At 58.8% G+C, this 22628-nt stretch overlaps 1 protein-coding gene across 3 annotated transcripts; it reads right to left on the bottom strand.

The window, feature by feature from the left end:
- Window positions 1–6274: 6274 nt before the first annotated feature.
- On the bottom strand, window positions 6275–22311 carry GPRC5C (G protein-coupled receptor class C group 5 member C). Of its 3 annotated transcripts, none has more exons than XM_065908990.1 (5): window positions 21516–22311; window positions 14245–15336; window positions 11406–11500; window positions 9178–9327; window positions 6275–7607 (listed from the first exon to the last, which is right to left on the bottom strand). In XM_065908990.1, the coding sequence occupies exons 2-5, from the start codon at window positions 15302–15304 to the stop codon at window positions 7575–7577; spliced, it is 1338 nt and encodes a 445-aa protein (XP_065765062.1). In that variant the 5' UTR covers window positions 15305–15336; window positions 21516–22311; the 3' UTR covers window positions 6275–7574. The 3 variants fall into 3 exon arrangements, with proteins under 3 accessions (XP_065765062.1, XP_065765061.1, XP_065765063.1); XM_065908989.1 differs by lacking the exon at window positions 21516–22311 and adding an exon at window positions 21131–21509; XM_065908991.1 differs by lacking the exons at window positions 6275–7607; window positions 21516–22311 and adding an exon at window positions 21131–21509 and having other exon boundaries at window positions 8723–9327.
- Between the last annotated feature and the right edge of the window lie 317 nt (window positions 22312–22628).

The following is a 22628-nucleotide window of genomic DNA, read 5'->3' as shown; positions in this document are numbered from 1 at the left end:
TTGGACTTCTAGGCTCCAGAACCATGAGATGGTACATTTCTGTTAAGCTGCCCAATCTGTGCTACCTTAGCAGATGGCGAAGCCGCAAATATATCAGATTCCCTAGTCACCGGTCCCCGTGGAGGAGGGGCCTTCCGATGACTCACAAACTCCCCTGTAGGCCTTGGTGATCCTGACCAAGGAAGAGACCCCCTCGCCCCACCCAGGCTGGTCCCCTGGGCTCCACTTTCCGGTCTGACAGCCTCCCCCAGGGAAGCCCTCACCCCCAGCACAGGTACTCGGACACCTGCACACTTATGGGTAACCATCCTTGCAGCCCAAGAGTTTGGTAGCGCCTTATAGAAACGGTAAGGCGGCTGTAGAAATCACACAGGTGGTGGGCGGTGGCTTAACTCCCAGAGACATCTGATTCGGAGCCGAAGTGACAGCCGGAGAGGGAGTTCACAGGTCTGAGGTGTTAGGAGGATCGTGTACATGACGGAGTTCAGTTCGGAAACTGATGGCTGTGAGCCTGGTGGCAGGGAGGGCCTTTCACAAATACTGATGAAGAACTGAAGAATGAATGAGGGACTTCCTGGTGGTCCAGTGACAAGATTCCATGCTCCCAGTGCAGGGGACGAGGGTTGGATCCCTGGTCGGGGAACCAGATCCCATGTGCCCTAACTAAGAGTTCACAGGCCACAACTAAAAATCCTGCATGCCACAGCTAAGACCTGCAACAGCCAAATAAATCAATAAAAATATTTTGGAAAAAAAAAAGAATGAATGAATGAACCAGCTAAACGTTGTTCCCAAGTCTGAACTGTCTCCCCTCTGGACACGGCATGTTTTATAATGATGAGCTAGCTGCACGCAGAGAAACTGCAAAGGGCAGGAGCACACCAGCCTGCGCCATGAATGTCTCACCCTGACTTCTCAGAATTGCCATTATTTAGCAAGGAGGAGCGCGTGGGTGTGGGGGTCCCGTGCCCCTACATGCAAAGAACACACGCAGTCTTCCCCAGGCCCTCAGCCTCCTCAAAAACACTCCCCAGGGAAGAATGTAATGGAAAAAGTAGGCAGGCTGAGAGAAGCTTATCTTTCTGGTGTAACCAAGGATCGCAGAGTCTGGCCTCCGTGAAGGGCAGGGCAGGGACCACACAGACCCATGGGAAGGGAGGCTGCTGCAAGGGAAGTTCACTTTGGGGCATATTTTCTTTCTCTCAGGTCAATTTTTAAAAAAATATGCAATTTATTTTCAGAACTTCCCTGGAGGTCTGGTGGCTAAGACTCTGAGCTCCTAATGCAGGGGGCCCGGGTTGGATCCCTGGTCAGGGAACAAGATCCCACATACTGCATGAAGTCAAATAAATAAAATAATAAATATTTTAATTAAAATATAAAAATATGTAGTTTATTTTCATGGGGAAGGAAAGAATGAGAGGACGGAGGAAAGGAGGGACAGGGAGGAGAGAGACGAAAACAGTGAAAAGTCTTCCTGTCCTTCATCTGCCAGGTCCCAGGGACCCGACTCCTCCTCTTTAATCTGCTATGATATCTTTTGTCTCTTTATGCAAATACAGGAAAATATGGATACAGGGAAAGAAAAAAAGTGAAAGTAGCTCAGTCGTGTCCGACTCTTTGCAACCCCACGGAGAAGTCCATGGAATTCTCCAGGCCAGAATCCTGGAGAGGGTAGCCTATACTAGAGGGAGGTCTCCCGCATTGCAGGCTGGTTCTTTACCAGCTGAGCCAGCAGGGAAGCCCGGGGACCAATAAAACTCCCCTCTGCAGCCTGGGGCTGGAGCCTTTTGAAAATTCTACTTTGCATGTGGGCGGGGGAGGGAAGCGGGGAGACAGGCCGGGAGCGTCGTCCCCGCCCTTGTCTGTCCTTCCTCTGTTGGTGCGACCAGCCCCAAAGGGGCTGCTTAAGGGGCCCAATAGTCTCCTCCAGCCGGGACTGAACCCCTTTTTGTCCCCTGAAAACCCCTTTCCCCAACCCTCTACCTCCACATGTGTCCGTGTGCGTGTGTGTGTGTGTGTGCCAACAGGCGTGCATAAGAGGCTGCCCTATTTTTTGCCTGTGGAGAGAGGGGCTCCCCAGGTGGCACAGTGGGAAAGAACCCGCCTGCCAACTCAGGAGGTGCAGGAGACGTGGGTTTGATCCCTGGGTGGGGAAGATCCCTTGGAGGAGGAAATGGCAACCGTTTCTGTATACCTGCCTGGAAAATTCCAGAGGAGCCTGGCAGGCTACAGGTCGCCAAGAGTCAGACACGACTGAGCAGCTGAGCACACACGCGCACACACGTGGAAGGAGAACAGAGGCGGAGCCCGGCCACGTCTGGTTGACCCCAAAGACTGGGGTCCACAGCAAAGCCCCTGCCAATGGGGACGCCCCCTCCTGACAGCCGGGCTCAGCCTCCCCAGCTCCTCTCTTGAGCCGGAAGCTGCCCGATGGACGGGCCCTCTAAGTCTCCTGGTGCCGTGACTACACTGACATCTGGGTCTCCCGCATCTCTGCTCAGCACCCGCTCAGGGGAGGACCAGAGAAGGGCTCGCAGAGCGAGCGGAGCTGGCTCGTCACATGCTGCCTGAATGCTGTCAGCTGAGGGTCCCATCCCGGCCTGGCCTGAAGTGCCTGTGAACCAGATGGGGGAGGGGAAGCCCAGCAGAGGCACAGAATCCTGGACTTGGGGGGCGGGGGAGGGGAGGAGAAGTCCCCCAGCTCCAAAGCCAGTGCCCGGGAGCCTGGCTGGACCCCACTGTGGCACCCCAGAGGAGCGCTTCTCCACCCAGGAGTCTGCCTCCAGGGGATACTGGGCAATGTCTGGAGACATTAGCGGAGGTGGGAGGTGGGGGTGGGGGGTGAGGGGCGGGCGTCTTGACGCGGAGGCCAGGGATGCGCCCCGAGTCCTCCCTGGATAGCACGGCCCCCACCGCGGAGAATGATCTGGCCCAAGCGGTAGTCCTGGCAGTCTGAGAAATCCTGCCCCAGAGGCAAGGCGGGCGCGAGGCGAGGCTCCCTGGGCCTCATCCACCCACCCGTGCGAGCTTCCTGAGCCCAGGAAGGCGACTTCTCCAGGGAACAAGCCCCCGCGTCGCGCTGGGCCCAAAGACACAGGCAGGAACGCTGTGTCTCACAGATGCCGGGCTGGGTGGCGGGCTCGCAGTCAGGGAGGGGACGGAGAAAAGGTCCCGGGGGGGAGGCTGGGTGGAACGCCCGGATCTTGGCTGGGCCCCGAAGGCGGGGAAGGGGCAGGCCCCGCCGGCCCCAGACGGGCGGGCTGTCCGCCCAGCCGACGACACCGGTGGAGACAGCGGGCCCGGGCCTGCGGCCCCCGCGGCGGCGATCGCGGTGCAGGGGTGTCGGGGCGGGGCTGGGGCGGGGAACCGGAGGCGCCCCGGGTTGGCTGGGGGCGGGGGGCGGGCCCACACGGAGAGTGACGTCGGCACGCCCAGGCTCGTCCCCACCCCCTCCGCCGCCGCCCCAGGTGCGTGGGAGACAGCGGGGCGTCTGCGGAATCGGGGGGCCCGCCTTCCTGCGCCCCCCATCCCCGTACCTCCCCCAGGGGGGCAGGGCCGGAGGGGCGGGGCAAGGGGGCAGAGAGCCGGCTGGAATTCCAGGGGCACCCTCCAACAGCGCCCCCACCCCCCGCACCCAGGGCCTCCGCTCCAGGCAGGGCCAGCAGTGGTGGCCCTGAATCTGAACAGTCCTCCAGGCCTTGCGGGCTTCCCTGGGGGCTCAGACGGTAAAGCGGCTGCCTGCAATGCGGGAGACCCAGGTTCCATCCCTGGGTCGGGAAGGTCCCCTGGAGGGGGGTATGGCATCCCGCTTCAGTGTTCTTGCCTGAGAATCCCCATGGACAGAGGAGCCTGGCGGGCCGCAGTCCACGGGGTCGCAGAGGCGGATCCGACGGAGTGACTTCGGTTTCAGTTTCCAGACTTGAGTCGAGGCCCCAGGGCTCCCCTTCAGCGCACCCTGTGATTTCGGGGTCCTCTTATTCAACAGCTGGGGTCCCCTCAGCCAGGGCTTAGGCAGAGCTGGAGACTCAGGGTCTATTTTACAAATGAGGGGAATCAACCAGGGTCAGGGGAGCTGCCCGAGGTTGGGGAGCTAGGAAGAACCCATCCCACCCCAGGAGGAGCCTCGTTGACCACAGAGGCGCCGAGCTGGGGGGCTGGCAGGAGGGCGCTGCTTGGTGGAAGTGTAACCTCCCTGCCTAAGGCCTGCATGGAGCCAGGGTGGAACCACCGTCCCCGCGCCCAGTCCAGCCCCTGGAGTGGGTCTGACCTGGGAACAGAAGAGTGAGGCTGTGAGCCCCCAGCGGGCAGGGACCAGATCTTTCGAGGTCCTCAGGAGCTTAATAAGCATTTGCTTATGAACTGAAAGCTGTTCAGTCCTAGTTCTTCAGCCTGGCTCCTTGACTTCCTGTGCCCAGGGGACCCTCTTAACACCATGGTTGCCAACCCCTGCCAGTCAGGGCCCTGCCAGGGTCTGGCTCTCTCCACTCCCCGCAGCCTGCTGTCCCACCCCCTGGGCACCCGGGACGGCAGAGGCACGGTCCTGAGGGTAGAAGATGGCAAAATCTGGCCTAGAGAGCGGCCTGTCTGGCAGGGAACGCTAGACCAGCGTACATGGCCATGACTTCCATGGAGTGACCTTGAGCTCAACACTAAATATGAACTCAGAGTTTAGGCTTCCATTTTACAGATGAGGAAACCGAGGGAGGGTCAGCAGAGCTGCAGCGTCACACAGCGAGCAAGATCCCGGATCTGAACCCATGGCCGTCTGATTCCCGGGACGCTTCTCTCCTCTGTAGTCGTCTCCTGCGGCAAGCAAGCAACTGGCCCCTGGCCCCCACCCCTTCCCGGAGGGTACCGATGCCCCTGTCTGTCACCCACATCCCAGAGGGGCTCACCGCCCCAGCCTCTGCCCATCAGCCGCCTTCCCTCAAGGAGACCAAGGTCAGAGCCCCGCCCTGAGCCTGGGGAGGATGAGGTCAGAGCATTACCGGGCTGGTGCAGGCGCTAAATAATTCATGCACAGCTGTGAGCGGGGGCTGCAGCTTCCGGGAGGGCCCAGAGTGCAGACGGCAGGCAGGAAACAAAGTCTGGTCACTCTCATCTGTGGCTGAGCATCCGGGTCCCCCTGGGGCTGGAAGTGCTAGGCTGGGTGAGAATGGATTGGAGGGCCGATGGACCCTTACTGGCCGCGTGACCACGGGCGAGTCACTTAACCTGTGCTTTGCTCGTACAGAGACTGTGAGGTGCCCCGAAAGAGTTTGGGGACCACGTGTGTGACTGCGGGCGGTCGGGCTTGGCAGGTCCTCCTGGCTCAGGGGAGGTTTTGATCGTCCTCGGCTCCAGCTTGTTTTTCATGAGCCCAGAATTTCACCTAGTGCTGCCCCCTCCCCGCAGCTCACCAAGCAGTAGCAGGAATTAAGACAAAGGTGGTCCCCTCTCTTGCCCTATCCTTGCATCGCCAGGCCTTGCCTGCTGTGTTTAGGGGGAGAAGGGGAGAGCGGGGAGACAGTGATCTTGGGCCTGGCTGGTTTGGGAGGCCCGGTCTCTCCTTAGAATAAATCCCCAGCCAAGAAAAAAATTCAGTTAGAATCAAGCTGTCTTTGTTAGTCTAGAAGGCAAGGAGTTGAATTCAAAATATTAACAAATCCCAGAAAAATTATTTTTTGGGGGGCCCGCCTCGAGGCATGTGGGATCCTAGTTCCCTGACTGGGTTTGAACCCACGCCCCCTGCAACGCGAGCACAGAGTCCTAACCACCGAACTGCCAGGGAAGTCCCAGAAAAATTCTTAATGAACATACAAGGATTCTGCAGTATTGGGCTTCCCTGGTAGCTCAGCTGGTAAAGAATCCGCCTGCAGTGCGGGAGGCCTGGGTTCGGTCCCCAAACGGAGAATAAGTTCATTTAATGCTGAACAGTGATGAAGCCTTAACTGCTACACAGGGTTTGACAGAGATGGGTGTGCAATTTACATAGGTGTCCCCTGCACCTGGTTTGGGCCGATGCTGGTTTTTTCCATTGGAGGTTTGTGTGTGTTGCAGCTGGATCACCTGGCCCAAGACTGGAAGAAGCTGGGTCATGGGGTATTCTCGAATCCAGGCAGGTCTGAATCCATCAGGAGCCCATCCCTGCTCAAGCCTCAACTGCCGCAAGCCCCCAGGGGACACAGACTCTAAACAAACCCACATTCACTGCAAGCGGCTCCCCATGGTCGCTTAGCGCTGCCAGGACTCACACAAGACTATCAGCTCGAAATGCAAGACAGAGCCTTTATTCATGGCGAGGGGTTTTGGGGCCACTAACCTAGATCGTGAGGAGTTAAGTGCACAGAGCTCCCCTCTTCCTTTTCATCAGAGTAAGTTATACTCCCTTTGTGGAACCGGAAAGCCCAGTGCAAGGATCAGTGGATGGCGAGGGGGTTGTCACACTTGGGGTACAGACCTGCTCTCTGCAGGGTCTGTTCACCCAACTTAGCCCTGGAGAAACACCCCAGTGACGAAAGCAGAGATGCTGGGGGCAGGAGGGTGGCACCAGGGGGCTGTGGGACTGCCCTCGGAGTCAGCACCTGCCTCAGGCTCACCCTCCATCTCCGCACACAGAGGTGAGCTCCACAGGTACATCTGGCGTGGGCTCCTTGGATGAGCCAGCGGCGGTACCCAAGGGCAGGAGGAAACCACGAAGACGACACGACAGAGATCTCTTTCCCCCGAGTCTGAAGCTGTGTGCACATCCTTGTTGGTGGTGCCAGCCCCTTTCAGGTCCCGAGGATGCTTCCGCTCCCCTCGGTGGCCGTCAGGCCCTGATGGAGCAAGTCGTAGGTGAAGATGGTAGCACCAGCCCTTCCAGGTGCCCAAGGTGAGGTAGACACCCTGCCATCTGCTCATTGGGAAGTGGCACAATCTTCGGTCGTGGATGTCACTTATCTAAGGGACTGTCCCAAGTCCCACAAGTCTCAGTCCTGGGAGAGGCCTGGGCCCCCAGTTCATCCCTGAGAATGCAGACCCACCCCCACTTTGTGTCTTGACGGGACCCAGTTCGTGGAAGGTGTGGGGTGGTGATGCTGAGGGGCTCAGAGGCCATTTGGAGGCACAGTCTGTCCAGGCCTTGAGGGAGCTGTGCCCAGCTCAGCGGCCTTCCGCGGCCAGGAGGTGGCAGGAGGTTCTGGTGAGAAGGGCCAGGGCCAGCTTCACCATAGTTTGGCTTCACCTTGGAGCAGAGCGGGACGGACACAGGAAGGTGGCCCTGCAGGACGGTCATCTGGAGAGCCATAGCAGGGGGACGCAGGAGCAGTGTGTGGGGGGAGGGCGTCCAGAGGCAGGCTGGGTGTCTGCAGACTGCTCCTGCGGTCTCAAGTCCCTCGGGGACCAGACCAGGAGAGGCCGGAATTGGGGTGGGGTGGGGTGGGGTGTGTGCCCTGAGCCCCAGCCACATCCTCAGAGTTTCACACGGCCCCCGACTCCACCACTGCAGATGGGTGACCTCAGGGCTCTCCCAGCTCCAATGGGAAAGGCCCTGCCCAGCCCACACAGGGAAGAGGACCTCTGAATGCCGTGCGGTCCAGGAAAGAGGGCGTCTACCATCTCGTGCTATTTTGCGGGGACTGAGCCTAAAATGACCAGAAAGAACAACAAAATAAGCATGTCCCCAGGGGGATGGTATAATCTGACATTGAAGAAGTCTGATTTATTTTTTCTTCGGGAAACCTTTCTCCCCCTTCCAACAGAAACGCTTTTTTCCCTACAGTCGGTTTCAGAAAATAGCTTCTGGGGAGTTGGGGAGAAATATTCCCAAGCCCGGGAGGGGTTCACTTAGCGGAACCCTTGCAAAGCCTTGAACTGGCGTCCAAGAGTCAGGGCACCGCTGCTTGTCTGAACCCAGGCCACTGGGACCCGCTGAAAGTCCTGAGAGCTGAAGGCATGGCCGCTTCTAGAGGCTCTGCGGTCTCTCTGGGCCAGTCTGCTTACCTGTCGGGGGGAGGGGGCGGGAGAGCTACGCTGGTCACTCAGGCCCAAGACCCTGTGTAACCGTAAGATAGTCTGGTTCTGGGATTTGACTCTGGAAAAGGGGAAGTACCATCCTACCCATCTCTCAGGGTCAGCTCCAAGGATTAAAACGTGCTGCTGTGGACAGGCTTTACCTAAAGGACTGAGCAAATGGGGATTTAAATTCCTGCCCAGGAGTGAAGCCAACCAGAGCCTGGCCCGCCCCCTCCACCTTCCTAAACAAGGGCTGGTCCTCTGAGTCACTCCCCAGCACACACACGTGACCTGACAGGCGGAGCACTGTTCTCCACCGGATCCCCTGACAGCTTCACCGCTGTTTCCACGAAGGGCTGAAGCCGCCCATCTTCCACTACACATAACACTCCATAGAACCTCCTGCTGCTGGGCCGGCCTTCCCTGCCCTCCATCCCAGTAGACGGGGTCCAGAGGAAAGCGGCCTGGTTTCAGACAAGCCCAGATGCCGGATGAGACCCGAGACGGGAGCCGGGCCGAGAGCCATCCTGATCACACAGGACACGGACCCAGGCTCAGCTGAAGATCCGTTCCCTGGAGGGAGGTGTCAGCCCCTTCACCCCTCGATAGGAGATGGGCAGTGGCTTTCCTGGGACCTGGACTTAGAGGGAGGAGGAGAAAGAGGGGACACCCACTGGCCAGGGTAGAGGAGCGGGGCATCCGAGACGGAGAGCCCAGATCAGACACGACATTCCCGGAGGAAGGGTTAACAAAGCAGAAACGTGTTTATTAGGCATCCGTGCTCCTCACAGAGGAACACGGCGCAGGACAGAGGCGCCTGCGACGTCTCTCGAGGTTGCAGGAATCTCTCTGAAGACTCCAGAGAACGTAGGTGCTGGCCGGCCGCCACCCCAAGAAGAACACTATTTGGCTGGAGCGTGGCCACCGGAGGTGACCCTGGCAGGAAGCTGGAGCTGGCTCCTGGACTCCGCAAACACTGAGGAGCGGGCGGGGGCGCCGGACGCCCACCCGAACGCGGGCAGACGGGGAGGGTCTCCCGGCTGAGGCCCACGCCTGCCCTGGGCCAGCAAGGAGGGAAGGTGGGGAGAGCGCGGGCTCCAGGTGGGGTGGGGGAGAAGACCCTCTCCAGGGGCCAGGTCCTCCCATCTGCCCGCCTCTTCCGGGGCCGGCTCAGTCCCACACGTAGGGGTTTCTAAACACCTGAGAGTTTTTGCCTTCCTTGGGCAGCGTGGCCTCCTGGCGGCTCTGGGCCGCGTAGATGTCCTCGGCCCGCAGGGTGGAGTTGGCACTGCCCGTCACCTGGCTGTTGGCGGTGGCCCGCGGGAGGATGACGTCGTACGCTCCATCGGACTGCAAGGAAGAACAGGCGGTCTCACAGCCGGGTTCCGCCGGGGCGGATGCGCAAACAGCCTGCTTCCTGCGGGGCTGTGCCTGCCAGCTCCCCCGCACCCCCCACCCCCAGCCGGGCCAGGGACGGTGACTCTTAAGTCTGGAGCCGGAGGGGCTGCCCTCTGACCTCCAGCCCCTTATCTCACCCTGCAGAGGGCCGCGCCACGCCTCTGGGCGTGGAAGTGAGGTCCGGGGCTTCGCTCAGGGGGCGGCTCCTCCTCTCAAGCCCCATCCCGCTCCCTAGACCGCGGGGCCCAAAGGAGGGTGGGCCAGGCTGAGCTCCTGTGACCCGTCCGGCTCTGCTCCCAGGCTCCCTTCCTCTGGGGGTCTTTCTGGAGCCCCACCAATGAGGCCACATCCCCCACGGCATCGCAGCTGGTGTGCAGGGCCCGGGACTGCGCTCCTGTCTGGCCCCAGGTGTCACGTGTTTACCAGTCTAATTTAGAGACTTAGAGACGGATGGTTTGGGGCTGGAGAGTTTTAAGGTTTGCAGACTTAAAAACCCAAATTCGTGGCCTGGATCCTGGTCAGAGCTGCGGTGGCTCTGGGTGGGTGTTCCTGGGGGGGTGAGGCTGAGGCTTTGGTCCCAGCGCCCACCCTGCGGGCAGCTTGAGCCCCACCAGCCTCCTCCCCAGGCAGAGAGCTGCCACCAGAGCCCTGTAGCTTGGGGGCCAGGCGCTCTTCCACGGACTTGAACCTGGGGTGTGGGGTGTGCGGTGTGGGGTGTCCTCCCACCCGTTTACTGTCTGCCCCCCGCCACCCCTCCCTTGTAGCTCCTGGAATAGAGAATCGAGACCCTCGGTTCTCAAGCCTGGCTGTGGGTCACAATCACCTGGGCTGTTGAGCCCCACCCCAGGTGAGCTGGTGACTGTTCAGTGACCCTGATCTGTGACGTCAGCCGATTTCCATGGTCGGCCACTCCCACTGTGACTTGGATAACTCCATGTAATCAAGGTGACGTCACTGAAGTGATGCTAACCATGGGCTCCGTCACACCACCAGCCCTTGTATTTTTAGTAAGTTCCAGGTGCAGTACAGAGGAGCCTGGCGGGTTACACTTCACTGGGTCGCAGAGTGGGACCCAACTGAGCCCACACACAGGTGATGGGAGTGGTGGGGGCCGAGGGACCACGGTTTTGGAGTCACTGTTAGATAACACATCTGTTCGTCCAGAGCCTTCCTGAAGGAGCGGTGCTCAATGCACACGGGTAGAGTGGGGCGGCCAGGCGGGGGACCCTGGGCCGCTGGGGGCTGGCAGACCCTGCTCCCACCCTCTGCCCTCCCAGCTCCTGGCCACAGCCCGCTCTTGCAGGCCACGGGTTCAGGCCCGGGACTGGAAGTGTGGGGTGCACTGGCTTCACCCAGCCCCCAGGGCTCCAGGCGGGGAGAGGATGAGAACGCCACCCCACTGACCTCCCTGCTTCCTGTTCCCAGCCTCCTGCCAAGGGGGGGTCACTGACCTCTGCGCACAGTGACTGCCAGCCACCGGGAGGAGGAACACAAATGGAGTGAGTAAGACTCTAACCCAGCGGCTTCCTGTTCCCACCCCCCTCCCTTGGCTAACGGAGCATCTGGCTTCCAGAACCCAGGGGAGGTGTGAAGCTGAGAGTGGCTGCCTGCTGGTGGGGGAAGGGGAGCTGGGGGCCCTCCTGGGACAGCTGTGGTTGCGGAGTCAGGATCTACCCAGACCCGCCGTGTGCGCCTCTGTCCACCAGGAACGCAGATACCTGGCTGAGGCCCCCTTGTCCCTGCGTGGGGGACAGCTGGCGGCTCCCACCAGCATGAAGAGAGACCGCTCTGAGCATCTGGCCTCAGGGGGTTGTGTGATCCCTGATGATGCGGGGCAGGTAGGCCCCGCCGCAGTGTTGCTGAAGGCAGTGGGATTGTCACTCCCAGGAAAACGGCATCGGGGGGCCCTGGGTTCCCCAAGGCAGACCCATCGGACGCAGAGCCAGCCTCCTCCCCACCACCTCCACCCACCCTGCCAGCACTGGCCTCCCGGCTCCCGCAGGGCCGGGGGGCCCGGGGACCCCACTCACCGGGGTTTTGTGCATCAGGGCCATCTCAGTGGGCTGGTACATGCTGGTCAGCAGCTGCCCGGTGTACCCGCTGTATGGTGACACCGGTCTCTTAGCTGCAAGGAGACACAGGTGCTGTTCCAGGGCTGGGCTCTCAGCTCCCTTTCCAGCTCTCAAGGGAGGCTCCCCAGGGAGCAGGAAGAGGCCAAGAGGGCTGGGCCAGCCCTGGGGGTGAGGCCATAGGTGTGGGCCCCCCGCCACTGGAGCCCAGCATCCCTTTGTTTGGATGCAGAGAGCATGATGTTTGCCTTCCTCTTGGGTTTTCCTGTAGCGCGAGACCCCTTCCTACCGAAAAACGCTCCGTCAGCAACCTTCACATCCCCGTCTGCCCTCCGGGGCCAGAGGCCAAGACGGGCACATGGACCTTCGGCGGCCTTCCAAGATGGCCAGCCTCCAGCTCTGGCCTCTCCCGCTGCGGGCCAGCTGCCAGGCACCGGGGTAAATACAGCAGGGACCCCACCGCCCATGTTTCCACGGGGCAGAGCTGGGTGCTGACCGCCCAGGACCCAGAGCCACTGCCTGCCCCCCACCCCCCCAGGGGACAGAAGGCATATCCAGCCCCGTGGCCCCTTGGCAAGTTTCCAGAACTATTTTCAGCCTCAGAAACACTCCCCTGTGCCATCACGGCTGTCGATTTCCCGATCTGTCCTGTCCTGGGCGCTGCGGCTGCGGAAAACTGCTGACCATTCCTGGGGTCCGGGGAGCGGGCTGAGCCCCGGGGGGCCAGGCCAGCTGACGGCCCCGCAGCTCGTAGGGACCACAGTTCTATAGGGCCTCCTAAGTGCCGGGCTCACTCAATTGATTTTTCCATTTAGGGAAAAAAAACAAAAATAAAAGGAAAAAACCCTCTCACAGCCCCAGAAGTGTTTACCTTGAGGACAAAGGCTGAGAACCCTGGGCCTGACAGGCAGGCAGCGTGGGAGGCGAGGTGGGGGCGGCCAAGGCTGCTCCCAACACTGGTCTGTGAGCCTCACCCACCACCCCCTGCCCCGCTCCCAGACGTGGCCCCAGGCTGTGCATGTGCCAGGGCCACCCGGGGGCGGGCAGGTCAAAGATCAGCGCTTGGCAGGGTGAGGATCTAGCCTTTCCCCAAAGCTGGGATCACAGGGACCTCAGCTTGCAGAGAAAAGGCAGCGGGCTCTGACTCTGCAACCTCCCTGGCCTCTGACCCCTGGCAGAAGCCCCAGAGCTGGTCGGTGCTCCAATCAGGCAGGTCAAGTCTGAAGCCCCCAGACGCCTCGATCAGCACAGGCCAGGGTCAGAGTCCAGGCTTTCCGGGTCACAGCGGATGAAGGGGCTGCAGCCAGCCGGCTAAAAGAGCACACGAGACGCAGGCTACAGGGCGCGTCCGTAAAGGCTCAGCCCTGGTGCTCGGTTGGTGCTCAGTAAACGCTAGTGGTCCTGACGGTGAACCGCAGAAGACTGCTTCTGCGGGGAGCAGGGAGCGTGTCCGGACACGTCTCTCAGAGAACGGCCACTGCCGTTCACTGTTCCTGCCTCCCAGGCTGCTCCCAAGGGGGGCCTGGCCGCAGGCTGCGGGGGCTTCTCTCCCCCACCTCCACCTCCGGGGCGTCCTTAACTCCAAAACCCAAGGCTCTGTTCCTGCCTGGCACCCCGAGTGCTGGTTCTGGAGGAGAACCCCATCCCATTAACAAAGAGCCAGGGCAGGAGCTTGGGAACAAGCCGGTGATTGAATAGTGGGTGCCGCTTAGGTCAGCATGTGGCACACACACTTTCATGAAAAAGGGAAAATTTTTAACTGAAAAAACTTTTAAAGGAAGCTAAGGCTATGGCTATGTATGTAATAGAAAAACAAGCTCTGGATGGATAATAATGACAGAAAAATAATAGTAATACACAAAGTTGATAGAGCTAATGCCAAACTGATGGCTAATACTTCTGGAGCATTTTCCAAGGGCCAGGAAGATGCAGTAGTTGGGCAATTCCCTGGAGTTCCAGTGGTTAGAACTTCGTGTTTTCACTGCACGGGGCAAGGGTTCAATGCCTGGTTGGGGAACTAAGATCTCCCATGCCATGAAGCATGGCTCAAAAAAAAAAAAAAGAGCATTAACTGAATCCTCAAAAGAATCCTATGAAACAGGAAGCACTATTATCCCCATTTTACAGATGAGGAAACTGAGGCACCTAGGGGGAAAATATCAGTCAACCGTGATCAGTCCTGTGGACAGAAGAGGAAGGAACAGGGTAGAATTAGGGAGACAGTGGAGGGTAATTTATCCCTACTGTGTCAGATTTTACAATGAAAATACACTGATGAATTGCATGAGTATAGAGAAAAAAATTTGGGAACTTGATCGCAGAGAACTCTGGATATTCTCAGGCACCTCTCATTTTGCTCAGACTAGTCCCCAGTCCTGCAATAAGTCATCTGGAATAAAAGAGGACCTGGCAGGGATTCCCCGGCAATCCAGTGGTTAGGACTTGGCGCTTTCACTACCATGGCCTGGGGTTCAATCCCTGGTTGGGGAACTAAGATCCCACAAGCCACAACAACAGGCATGGTTGAGTCCGTTTGCTTCACCTGAAACCATTAGTATCACAACACTGTTAATCGAATATCCCCCAATATAAAATAAAAAGTTTCAAAAGATTTTTTTGAGAAATAAAGGGAACCTTCCTGGAGAAGGAAATGGCAACCCACTCCCATATTCTTGCCTGGGAAATCCCACGGACAGAGGAGCCTGGCGGGCTATGGTCCATAAGGTCACAAGAGTCAAATACAACTGAGCAACTAAGTCACCACCAAGAGGGGACCCGAGGAGGGTGTCCCGTGACCCACCTGAGGCTGGCTCGTCCATGGAAAAGGCCTTGTTTTCCACAAACATGCTCTGGCCCTTCTGCTCTTTCAGAATGGTCTCGTAGCCCACTCCTCGGGTGGGGTACAGATCCCCCTGGTAGCTCTGCTCCGGGCTGGGCCTGGTCACCTGGGAGACCTCAGGGATGACGTAGAAGAGGACAAAGGCCCAGGCATTCGCGGCGAGGGCGATGGCCAGCGTGGGGTCATCCCACGTGGGGCTGTTGTGCTGCCGGTTGCCGTAGGTGTACATGACGATCCACACCACCCAGACGGCGATGGAGGTGGTCGTGGTGAGCAGCACAAAGACCCCGTGCTTCCGCCAGCGCTTGAAGCGGCCGCACAGGGCCGACCAGGCCCCCGTGAAGGCGCAGAGCAGCAGCAGCATCACGTAGATGAGCGCCATGACAAAGTCCGCGTTGGCGATGGCGCAGGGGGAGACGGCCACCCAGCCCGCGCTGCCGTTGCCTGGGGCATCACCCTCGGTGCTGGCTCCCCGCACCAGCGTGATGATTAGCCACTCCGTGTTGATGATCACCTCCACGAGGCTCAGCAGCAGGGCCACCAGGAAGATCACCCAGCCCCGGGGCCCGTGGTTCTTCCGGACCAGGAAGTGGAGGGCCAAGACGTGGGCCACCAGGCAGGAGAAGCAGATGGCGAACAGGACCCCGAAGAGGAAGCGCCGGGAGGCACAGGTGGAGAAGTCGGGCTTCACCACGCAGGCGAAGACAAGGCAGAAGAGGCCCAGGGTCCCCAGCAGGAAGAACACCTGGGTTCCCAGCAGGCTCCGCTTCTTGGTGTCCTGCACGAAGGGGAGGCTGGCCACGAGGATGATGGTGAGGACGAAGGTGGTGACGATGCCCGCCCCCGCCACAGCTTCCAGGATGATGCCCCAAGCCTCAGAGCGGTCACACAGGTTGTAATAGAGGGGGTTGAGGTCGGGGCTGCAGCCAGGCGGGGCCTGCTCCTGGGCCCGAGCCCGGGCCCCTGGGAACAGGAAGAGGGGCAGTCCCAGACACGTCAGCACCGCTCTGTGGATGGCCATCCTGGATGCCAGGCCAGGCTCCAGCTGGGTCCCTAGAGGCGGAGGGGAGAAAAGGCAAAATCAGTCCCTCAGGCCAGACCCCGACACACAGGGTGCTGCTGCCCCCCAGTCCTGGACCAGGGCGCATTGATCTTGGGTCTGTCGCTCTGAGCTGCCGAATCCTTTTTTCCTCTCTGTTTTATGGCCGTGCCAAGCGCCACGTGAAATCTTAGCTCCCTGGCTAAGGACAGAACTCATGCCCCCTGCAGTGGAAGTGTGGAGTCTTAACCACTGGACCACTGGGCAACTTTCCGGAATCCTCCTTTATTTTATTCTTATTTATTTATGTACATATTCATTTGACTGCACCAGTTGGGGCACGTAGGGGTCTTCGATCTTCGTTGTGGCACGGGAACTCTTAATTGCAGCGTGTGGGATCTAGTTCCTGGACCAGGGATCAAACCTGGGCTCCCTGCATTGGGAGCATAGAATCTTAGCCACTGGACCGCCAAGAAGTTCCCAGAATCCTTTTTAACACACAACTTCCGGGACTCATGTCAACTAACCAGAGAGACAAACGAGAGGAAGCCCAGCTGTCATTCCTCTTCCCAGGCATGGAAGAGGAGGAAACTGTACTGAATTTTCACCTCCCTCCACCAGTTGTAACCTGGACCCAAATATTCCCTAAGCTCTTGCAGTTAGGATGGTGGTGAGGTTTACGAGCACGTTCGCTAAGCACTCAGCTCCTCTCTGCCCCAGGACTTCCAGAGTTCAGATGGCCAGCCACTTGGCCCTTCACTCTGTCCCTGTGATACCCAAGTCCACAGAGAAGCAGCCATGCATTCATTCATTCAGTGAGTATTTAACAAGCGCCAGGAACAGGTACAAACTGCTACCAGAAAGTGAAGAGATGACTGAAAGGTTGTATATATCAACACTTTGCCCCGATGTCTTCCTACCACTGACCCTTTTTGCCCTTCATTTTCCCACTTTTAGTCCCAACGCTTCTCTTCAACACTTCTCTTTGGAATCCAAGTTCCTTGGAAACTCAAGTTGTTAAAGAGTCTCAAGGATAAAATTTAACAAATTTCCCAGTTAGGGAGTTAATGACTTAGCACAAAAATCCTCCTATGAGGCATTAACATTTTAAAAGCAAGAACAACGCAAGGGCAAAGCAAAACCCAAAGGAATTAATCTGTAATAGAAGACATCAAGACCCTGTAGCTAGGAGGCAAGAAGGCTGTCTTTTATTTGCACTGTGCTCAAGTACATGGTTGGTAAACCTGCCTCTTGGACCCAGGAACTTTCCAGGACAGCAACCACGCCTTCCTGGGCTACAGTGACTACTAGTGGCTGGGAGGGGAATGGCATGATCCTACTCCCTACCTTTCTTCTGCTTTGAAGGTGGAGGGTAGATTTGTCCATCAGTAACCCTTTGGAGTTTTCCTGGAGGCTCAGGCGGTAAAGAATCTGCCTGCAATGCAGGAGACCTGGGTTCGAACCCTGGGTGGGGAAGATCCCCTGGAGAAGGGAATGGCTACCCACTCCAGTGTTCTTGCCTGGAGAATCCCATGGACAGAGGAGCCTGGCGGGTTACAGTCCACAAGGTTGCAAAGAATTGGACACGACTGAGCAACTAACACACCACAACCCTTTGGAAAAGGAAATGGCAACCTGCTCCAGTGTTCTTGCCTGGGAAATCCCATGGACAGAGGAGCCTAGCAGGCTACAGTCCACGGGGTCACAAAGGAGTCAGGCATGACTTATTGACTAAACAACAACAAAACCCTTTAATGTTTCCACTGTTCCTGGCTGATTAATGTCTAACAGGCAGAGAAAACTGACTCTCCATAACTGATAAGGGGAAGGACACTGCTACTAAGTCAGGGAAAAGAAAACTCACAAATTGAGACTCATATAATAAAAAGATCATCAACTTTCAAAGTCCTTCAAGATATCCTACATGCCCTTTGAAAATAGTTTAGGTCTCTCAGTGTTCCTGGCTCCCACCTCATCTGTCAGTTAAAGCTTGCTTTTCCCCAAACAACCCTGACCATTAATTTTTAATAAATTAACAATCTTATGTGAATTTACCATATTGTTTTCCTAAATAAATGGTACCATAACGCAGCTTGTTTCGCTCGACTTCAACACAAAAGCATGTTTTCCCTACATCATGACTTAAATAAGCTTTTGTAGGGGAGTTTGCGTAATCGTAAATCAATAAGGCACACACTGTACTTTATTTACAATGACTAGGAAGAGAAAAAAGGAATCGGAGCGGGCTAATGGATAAGGTGTATTGAACCATTCCAGGAGATAATTTACGGATAGCATGCTAAGGGATTCTAAGCACTCAAGCCCATCTTGGGTGTTTCTGTCTCACAGCCAAGCAGCTAGAACTTGGGGTGAAGCTGTGGTACTGAACCCTGAGAACAGTCACTCAGACTTAGCCTCCAGTAATCTGGCATCTTCGAGAACTGCTCATCCCACCTCCCTCCTCCAGGTTCCAGTTTACAACAATTATTCCAAATCAGCAATTGACTGTGCGTCTCGCGGGGACCAAGCCCAGTAGTTCTCTGAGATGCACAGTGAAAAAATACAAAGATGAACACACACAATCCCTGCCATAATGTTATTTCAAATCAAAAAGAGAGAAAAGATAGGTCCATAAGCAAACCACCCAAGGAAGAATCAGGAAAAGAGCCACACAAAAGAATCGACCTCTGGAGAGAGAAAAGTGATACAGGAACACAGGGGAGGATCCAGGGTGGAGACACCTCTCAACAGGACTTTATTCAGATTCTAATCAAATTCACCAATATGTACGTATGAACCCAGTTTGTAAAGGGAGGTTGCAGCTGGCTGGCGACGCTCTAATTAGGAACAGATTAGGAGTTCGGGGCATGACTCTAAAGGCAGTGGGGGCCACTGAAGGCTGTTTTTTTGCACAGTGAGAGCATTACCAGGGTTGTGCTTTAAGATCTGAGTCTGGCAAAAAAGCATTGGCAATCCATTTGCTGAGGACACATTCATCCCTAGTTAAAGACAGAGGCCAAAGGTAAGGCCTAATGGAGGTTCTTACCCAAATAAAACCTAAGGCCTGGGGACTTTGCTGGTGAGTCAGTGGTTCAGACTCCGCCTTGCAATGCAGGGGCGCAGGTTCGATCCCTGGTCAGGGAACTAAGATCCCATATGCCACAAAGCAACAGCCTGCACTCTGGTGCTCAGGCGTCACCACTACTGAGCCCATGAGCCGTTAAGTGGAGAGTTGTGCACCGCAACGGAAGATCCCTCATGCAACTAAGACCCGACGCACCCACATAAATTAAAAAGATTAAAAAAAAAAATCTAAATCCTGGTTGGATTCGGGGGAAAGGATACTAAGCCCATGCTACAAGTTCAAATCTCCTAACAGTCATTTCATTACCAAAACCCAAGCCAGCTCCCATTTAGTCCTGAGACTCCTATGTCAACCCTTCTTCTCGGTCTGTCTTGCTCTTACAGCCATACCTGCTGGTACCCCACCAGAATCCAGCACCTCGAAGGAACTTGGGCCAGGGCCAGAGCAGCTTCACAGCCCTCACCCCAGTTTCCTTCTCACTTCGTTGTTGGTCCCGATCTTATGCTTTAAGCCTGCTGGACCCAGCAACATGGGAACCTGAATGTGGGTGAGCAGGGAGAGAGGCTCGCACCAGCTCAGGTGGGAAGACTGGGCCAGCTGGGCCTGGCTCTTGTCCACTGCCTGGGACAGCGACCCCTGGAGGCCAGTGGGAGACTTCAGGAGCTCGGCCCAGGGTCCTTCAACATCCAGGAATGCAGATTCCGCCAGTTAAGGGATGCCATTTTTGAAGATGGTGCCAAGGGGGAAAGGATTTGGATGAAACGGACCAGCTCCGTCTCCAGACTCTCCACCCTGCGGGTCCCTAGAGCCTGCGTTTCCAGCCCATCTTCTGAGCCTCAGTGGTTAGAATCGTGTGTGTGCGGTGTCTCCTTCACCTGGCTTTAAGGTCTACCAGAGCGAGCAAGATGTGTTTATCTCAGCATCCCCGTAACATCGAGTCTTGCACTGAACATAGGAGGCACTGGGAAATCGCTCACTGAACACAGTGGGTGCTCGTTTCTCCCCCATCCCAGCCCCTGCCTCCTCCTTTTAGAGTGACTGCCTCTGCTCTAAGGCTCTCAGTAGAACCAAGGACGGGGACCCCCTCCCACCCCGTGAGTGCTCCCCAGACCATGGCTGCAGCCCAGTCACGCTGCAGATTATTTTCAGGACAAAGGAGCCCTTTTGCTTCACCTCCCTGGAATCAGTTGTACAAATATTTTTAATCACCTCTGAAATCGGCCTTTCCCCAGGCTCAGTCACTCTGCCCCCATCTCGGGTCTGAGTTGGCCCAGTCGGGTTCCGGAAACCCCTCCTCCCTCTTTCCCTCCGAAGAGTGGTGGGCTCCGAGGCCCAGCCAGCCCGAGTGGGCTTCACTGGGCAAGGATGAGGCAGCCAGCCACAAGCAAGCCCGAGAAACATCCTGAAAAGAGGCACCGGAGCCTCTCACCCTGCCGGCCTGGTCTGTCTCCCCCGCTCAGCGGGGCAGAGGAAGATACAGACCCACAGCCAGCGGTTACCTTCAAGAGTACCACGGCCAGGTAGAGGCCCCGCGCAGACAGCCACTGAACAGCCTCCTTCCTCCTGCTCTGCCACCACTCAAGCAGCCCAGGAAGAGAGACCGGATGGACCCGCTGACAGCCTCCCACGCCTCCCCGCTCCAGGTTAGGTCCTGCCATCTTCATCCTCTGCTCTGGGGGCTCTGGCGTTTAAACCAACCAATCGGAGGAGTCAGAGAGGCCTGTAAGGAGCTACCTCTGCGCCCAAGTTGCCGCGGGGAGTGAAGAGGGGGAGTTAGAGGGCTTCCGGGAACCCCAGCCTACACCCTCACACCCGAGGGCGAGCATCTGGCCCCCAACTGCCTGAGCGTTCAGAAACACGTGAGTCCACAACCCAAGGGTCCGCTCTAGAGAGCCACTCCGGAATGCGCCCCACCCCCAGCGGCACGCCCTCCCCCAGCCACACAAAAAGGCTCCAGGAGGGACCTTCCAGGAGCACAGAACCCAATTTGAACACAGTCCGGCCCCTGAGTTTTAGGACCGAGAGCGTGGAGTTTTCAAATGATCGAGTTTGGCGGGGTTTAAAACTGTGGGTCGGGGCAGGAGCGCCGCAACTCCGCCTCCGCGGCGGGGAAGGGCGCAGGAGAGCCCCCGGTGGGGGAGGGGCGGGCGAAGGGAAAGGTTCTAGAAGCCACGATGCCAAAATGCCAGAGTTTAACGGCGGACCGAAATCCCGAACTTGGCGCAGGAAGATTCCGAGCGCTCCCCTCCCTGATCCTCCCCGGCCCCGGGGTCTACACCCACACTCGCCGGGATGGCGGAACAGAAACAGCACGGTGCAGCCTCTCTCCCGTTCCCTCCGGTCCCCAGAAACCTGCCCTCCCGATCCACGGTCGCGGGCAGCGGAGAGGACGCCGGCCCGCAGGTCACCGTTGGCCGCGGACCCGCGCAGCGAGGCTGCGAGGGCGGAGGGGGCGGTCCAGGGAGACCCCGACCGTAGAGTTCGCCCTCGCCGCCAACTCGGAGCCGCGGCGCCGGGCTTCCCGCACCCCCCAGTCCCCAGCCGGCTGGGTCTGGAAAGTTTCTGCGATCGAGCGGAGTCGGAGCGGCGCCCTCCGTCCCCCGGTTCTCCCAACCCCGGGCCTCTACCCTCGCCCACTCCCCACCAGCCCAGCCCAGCCCGACCCGACCCTACTCTTCCCAGCGGCGGGCGGGAGGGCGGAGCGAGCGGGCAGCAGCCCTTACCTGGGACGCGCCGCCGGCCCAGCTCCGGCGCGGCGTTTGGGGCCAACTCCAGGCGGGGCGCGAGCGCGGCGGGGAGGGACTCGGCGCAGGGCGCGGGGCCAGGCCCAACCCTGGCCCGAGGTGGCGGGGCCCCGGCGGGGGATCGGGGCGCAGGGCCTGCCTCAGCGGGACCCGGCGCTGGCTGCGCTCCTGCGCTCGCTCTCGCGCTGGCCTCTCCGGGCGCTCGACTCCTTTCTCTTGGCGAGGGTGGGCCGACGCCTGCATCGCCGTGACATCACCTCCATTCAGGCGCTAATCGGGCGCCCGCGGGGCTCCAGGTGCGGGCAGTCCGCTCACAAGGTAACAAAGCCCGGCCGGCCCTCCCCCCGCCCCATCCCCGACTCACCTCCGGGCTCCGACTAGACGCCCTTTCCGGCTCCGGAGCGAGATCGGAGTTTCTGGCCCAGCTGGCGGGTGGGTTGTTGCTGTTTACTGCCACGCCCCCGCACGCGGGCGCGCGCGCACTCACGCGCACACACTTGGAGGACTCGGCTTTCGCTCCGGAAAGCGCTTGGGGAGCGGCCCCACACAGTTCGCTGGAGGGCTCTCGGTCTCCGCGAGTCCCAGCGCGCGCGCACACGAGCAACTCGCGGGGGCCACCTTGGTGCGTCTCTCTGGGGCGGACACCTAGCCTTTGTCACCTTCCTCCCGGCTCTCCCGGGAGACGCGCGCGGGGCACAGTTCGCCGCCCCGGACTAGAACGAGGGGCACACTCAGTCGCAAAGTCGATGTCTTTGTCACGCCTTCTGCGCCCCCTGCCCTATCCGAGCTTGCACACGTGGACACAACACACACCGAGTGTCTTGCACGCGCGATCCTTCCCCCGCACCTGGGTCACCTACTGTACGTGGGAGCTCCACCCCGCGCGCCCCTATGCGCGGTGGGCAGGGCCCAGAACCACTGGGGACAGCGGGCAGAAGTATCCCTGGGTCCGAGTGCCCTGCGCCCGGGTCTCCTGGGATCGTCCCGTACACGGTCCACCTTAGCGCGCGTTCTCCTCCCCGCGTCCCGGTTCCCGTCCCGACCTGTCCCCATTAGCCGTCACGGCTCAGTTCCCCGAGGTACAGTGTTTCACCCGGCCCCCGCGGCCTCTGCGCTCCGGGACACGCCAGCCTGACCGCGGAGTACTTCCCCTCCCGCTGCCCCGGGGACTTTTCCGAGAGTTCGAGCACCTCCCCTCCCCGTACCCCACCCGACTCCCAATCCACCGATCAGCTGGTGGCCACCCTTTCCCCTCCGGCGTCAGGGATCGGGCGAAAGGGAACTGTAGAAACGGGGAAGCGAATCCAATCTGGGATCGCCACGGCCCAGTAAACAAGAGATTTCCCGGCCGCCTTCCCGCTGGGGCTGCGGGCGGCGCGGGAGGTGGGCTGCCGCAGCGGGGCCCAGTTGGCAAGCGCGGGAGGCCCAGAGGGGCCACGGCGCACCGAGAAGGGAGTGGTTGTTGGGCCTGGCCGGA

Source organism: Muntiacus reevesi, chromosome 18 (assembly GCF_963930625.1).
Source record: "Muntiacus reevesi chromosome 18, mMunRee1.1, whole genome shotgun sequence".
In the NCBI taxonomy this organism is placed as follows: Eukaryota; Metazoa; Chordata; class Mammalia; order Artiodactyla; family Cervidae; genus Muntiacus; species Muntiacus reevesi.
Note: the sequence above shows the minus strand (reverse complement) of the source record. Positions and strands in the feature narration are given on the sequence as shown.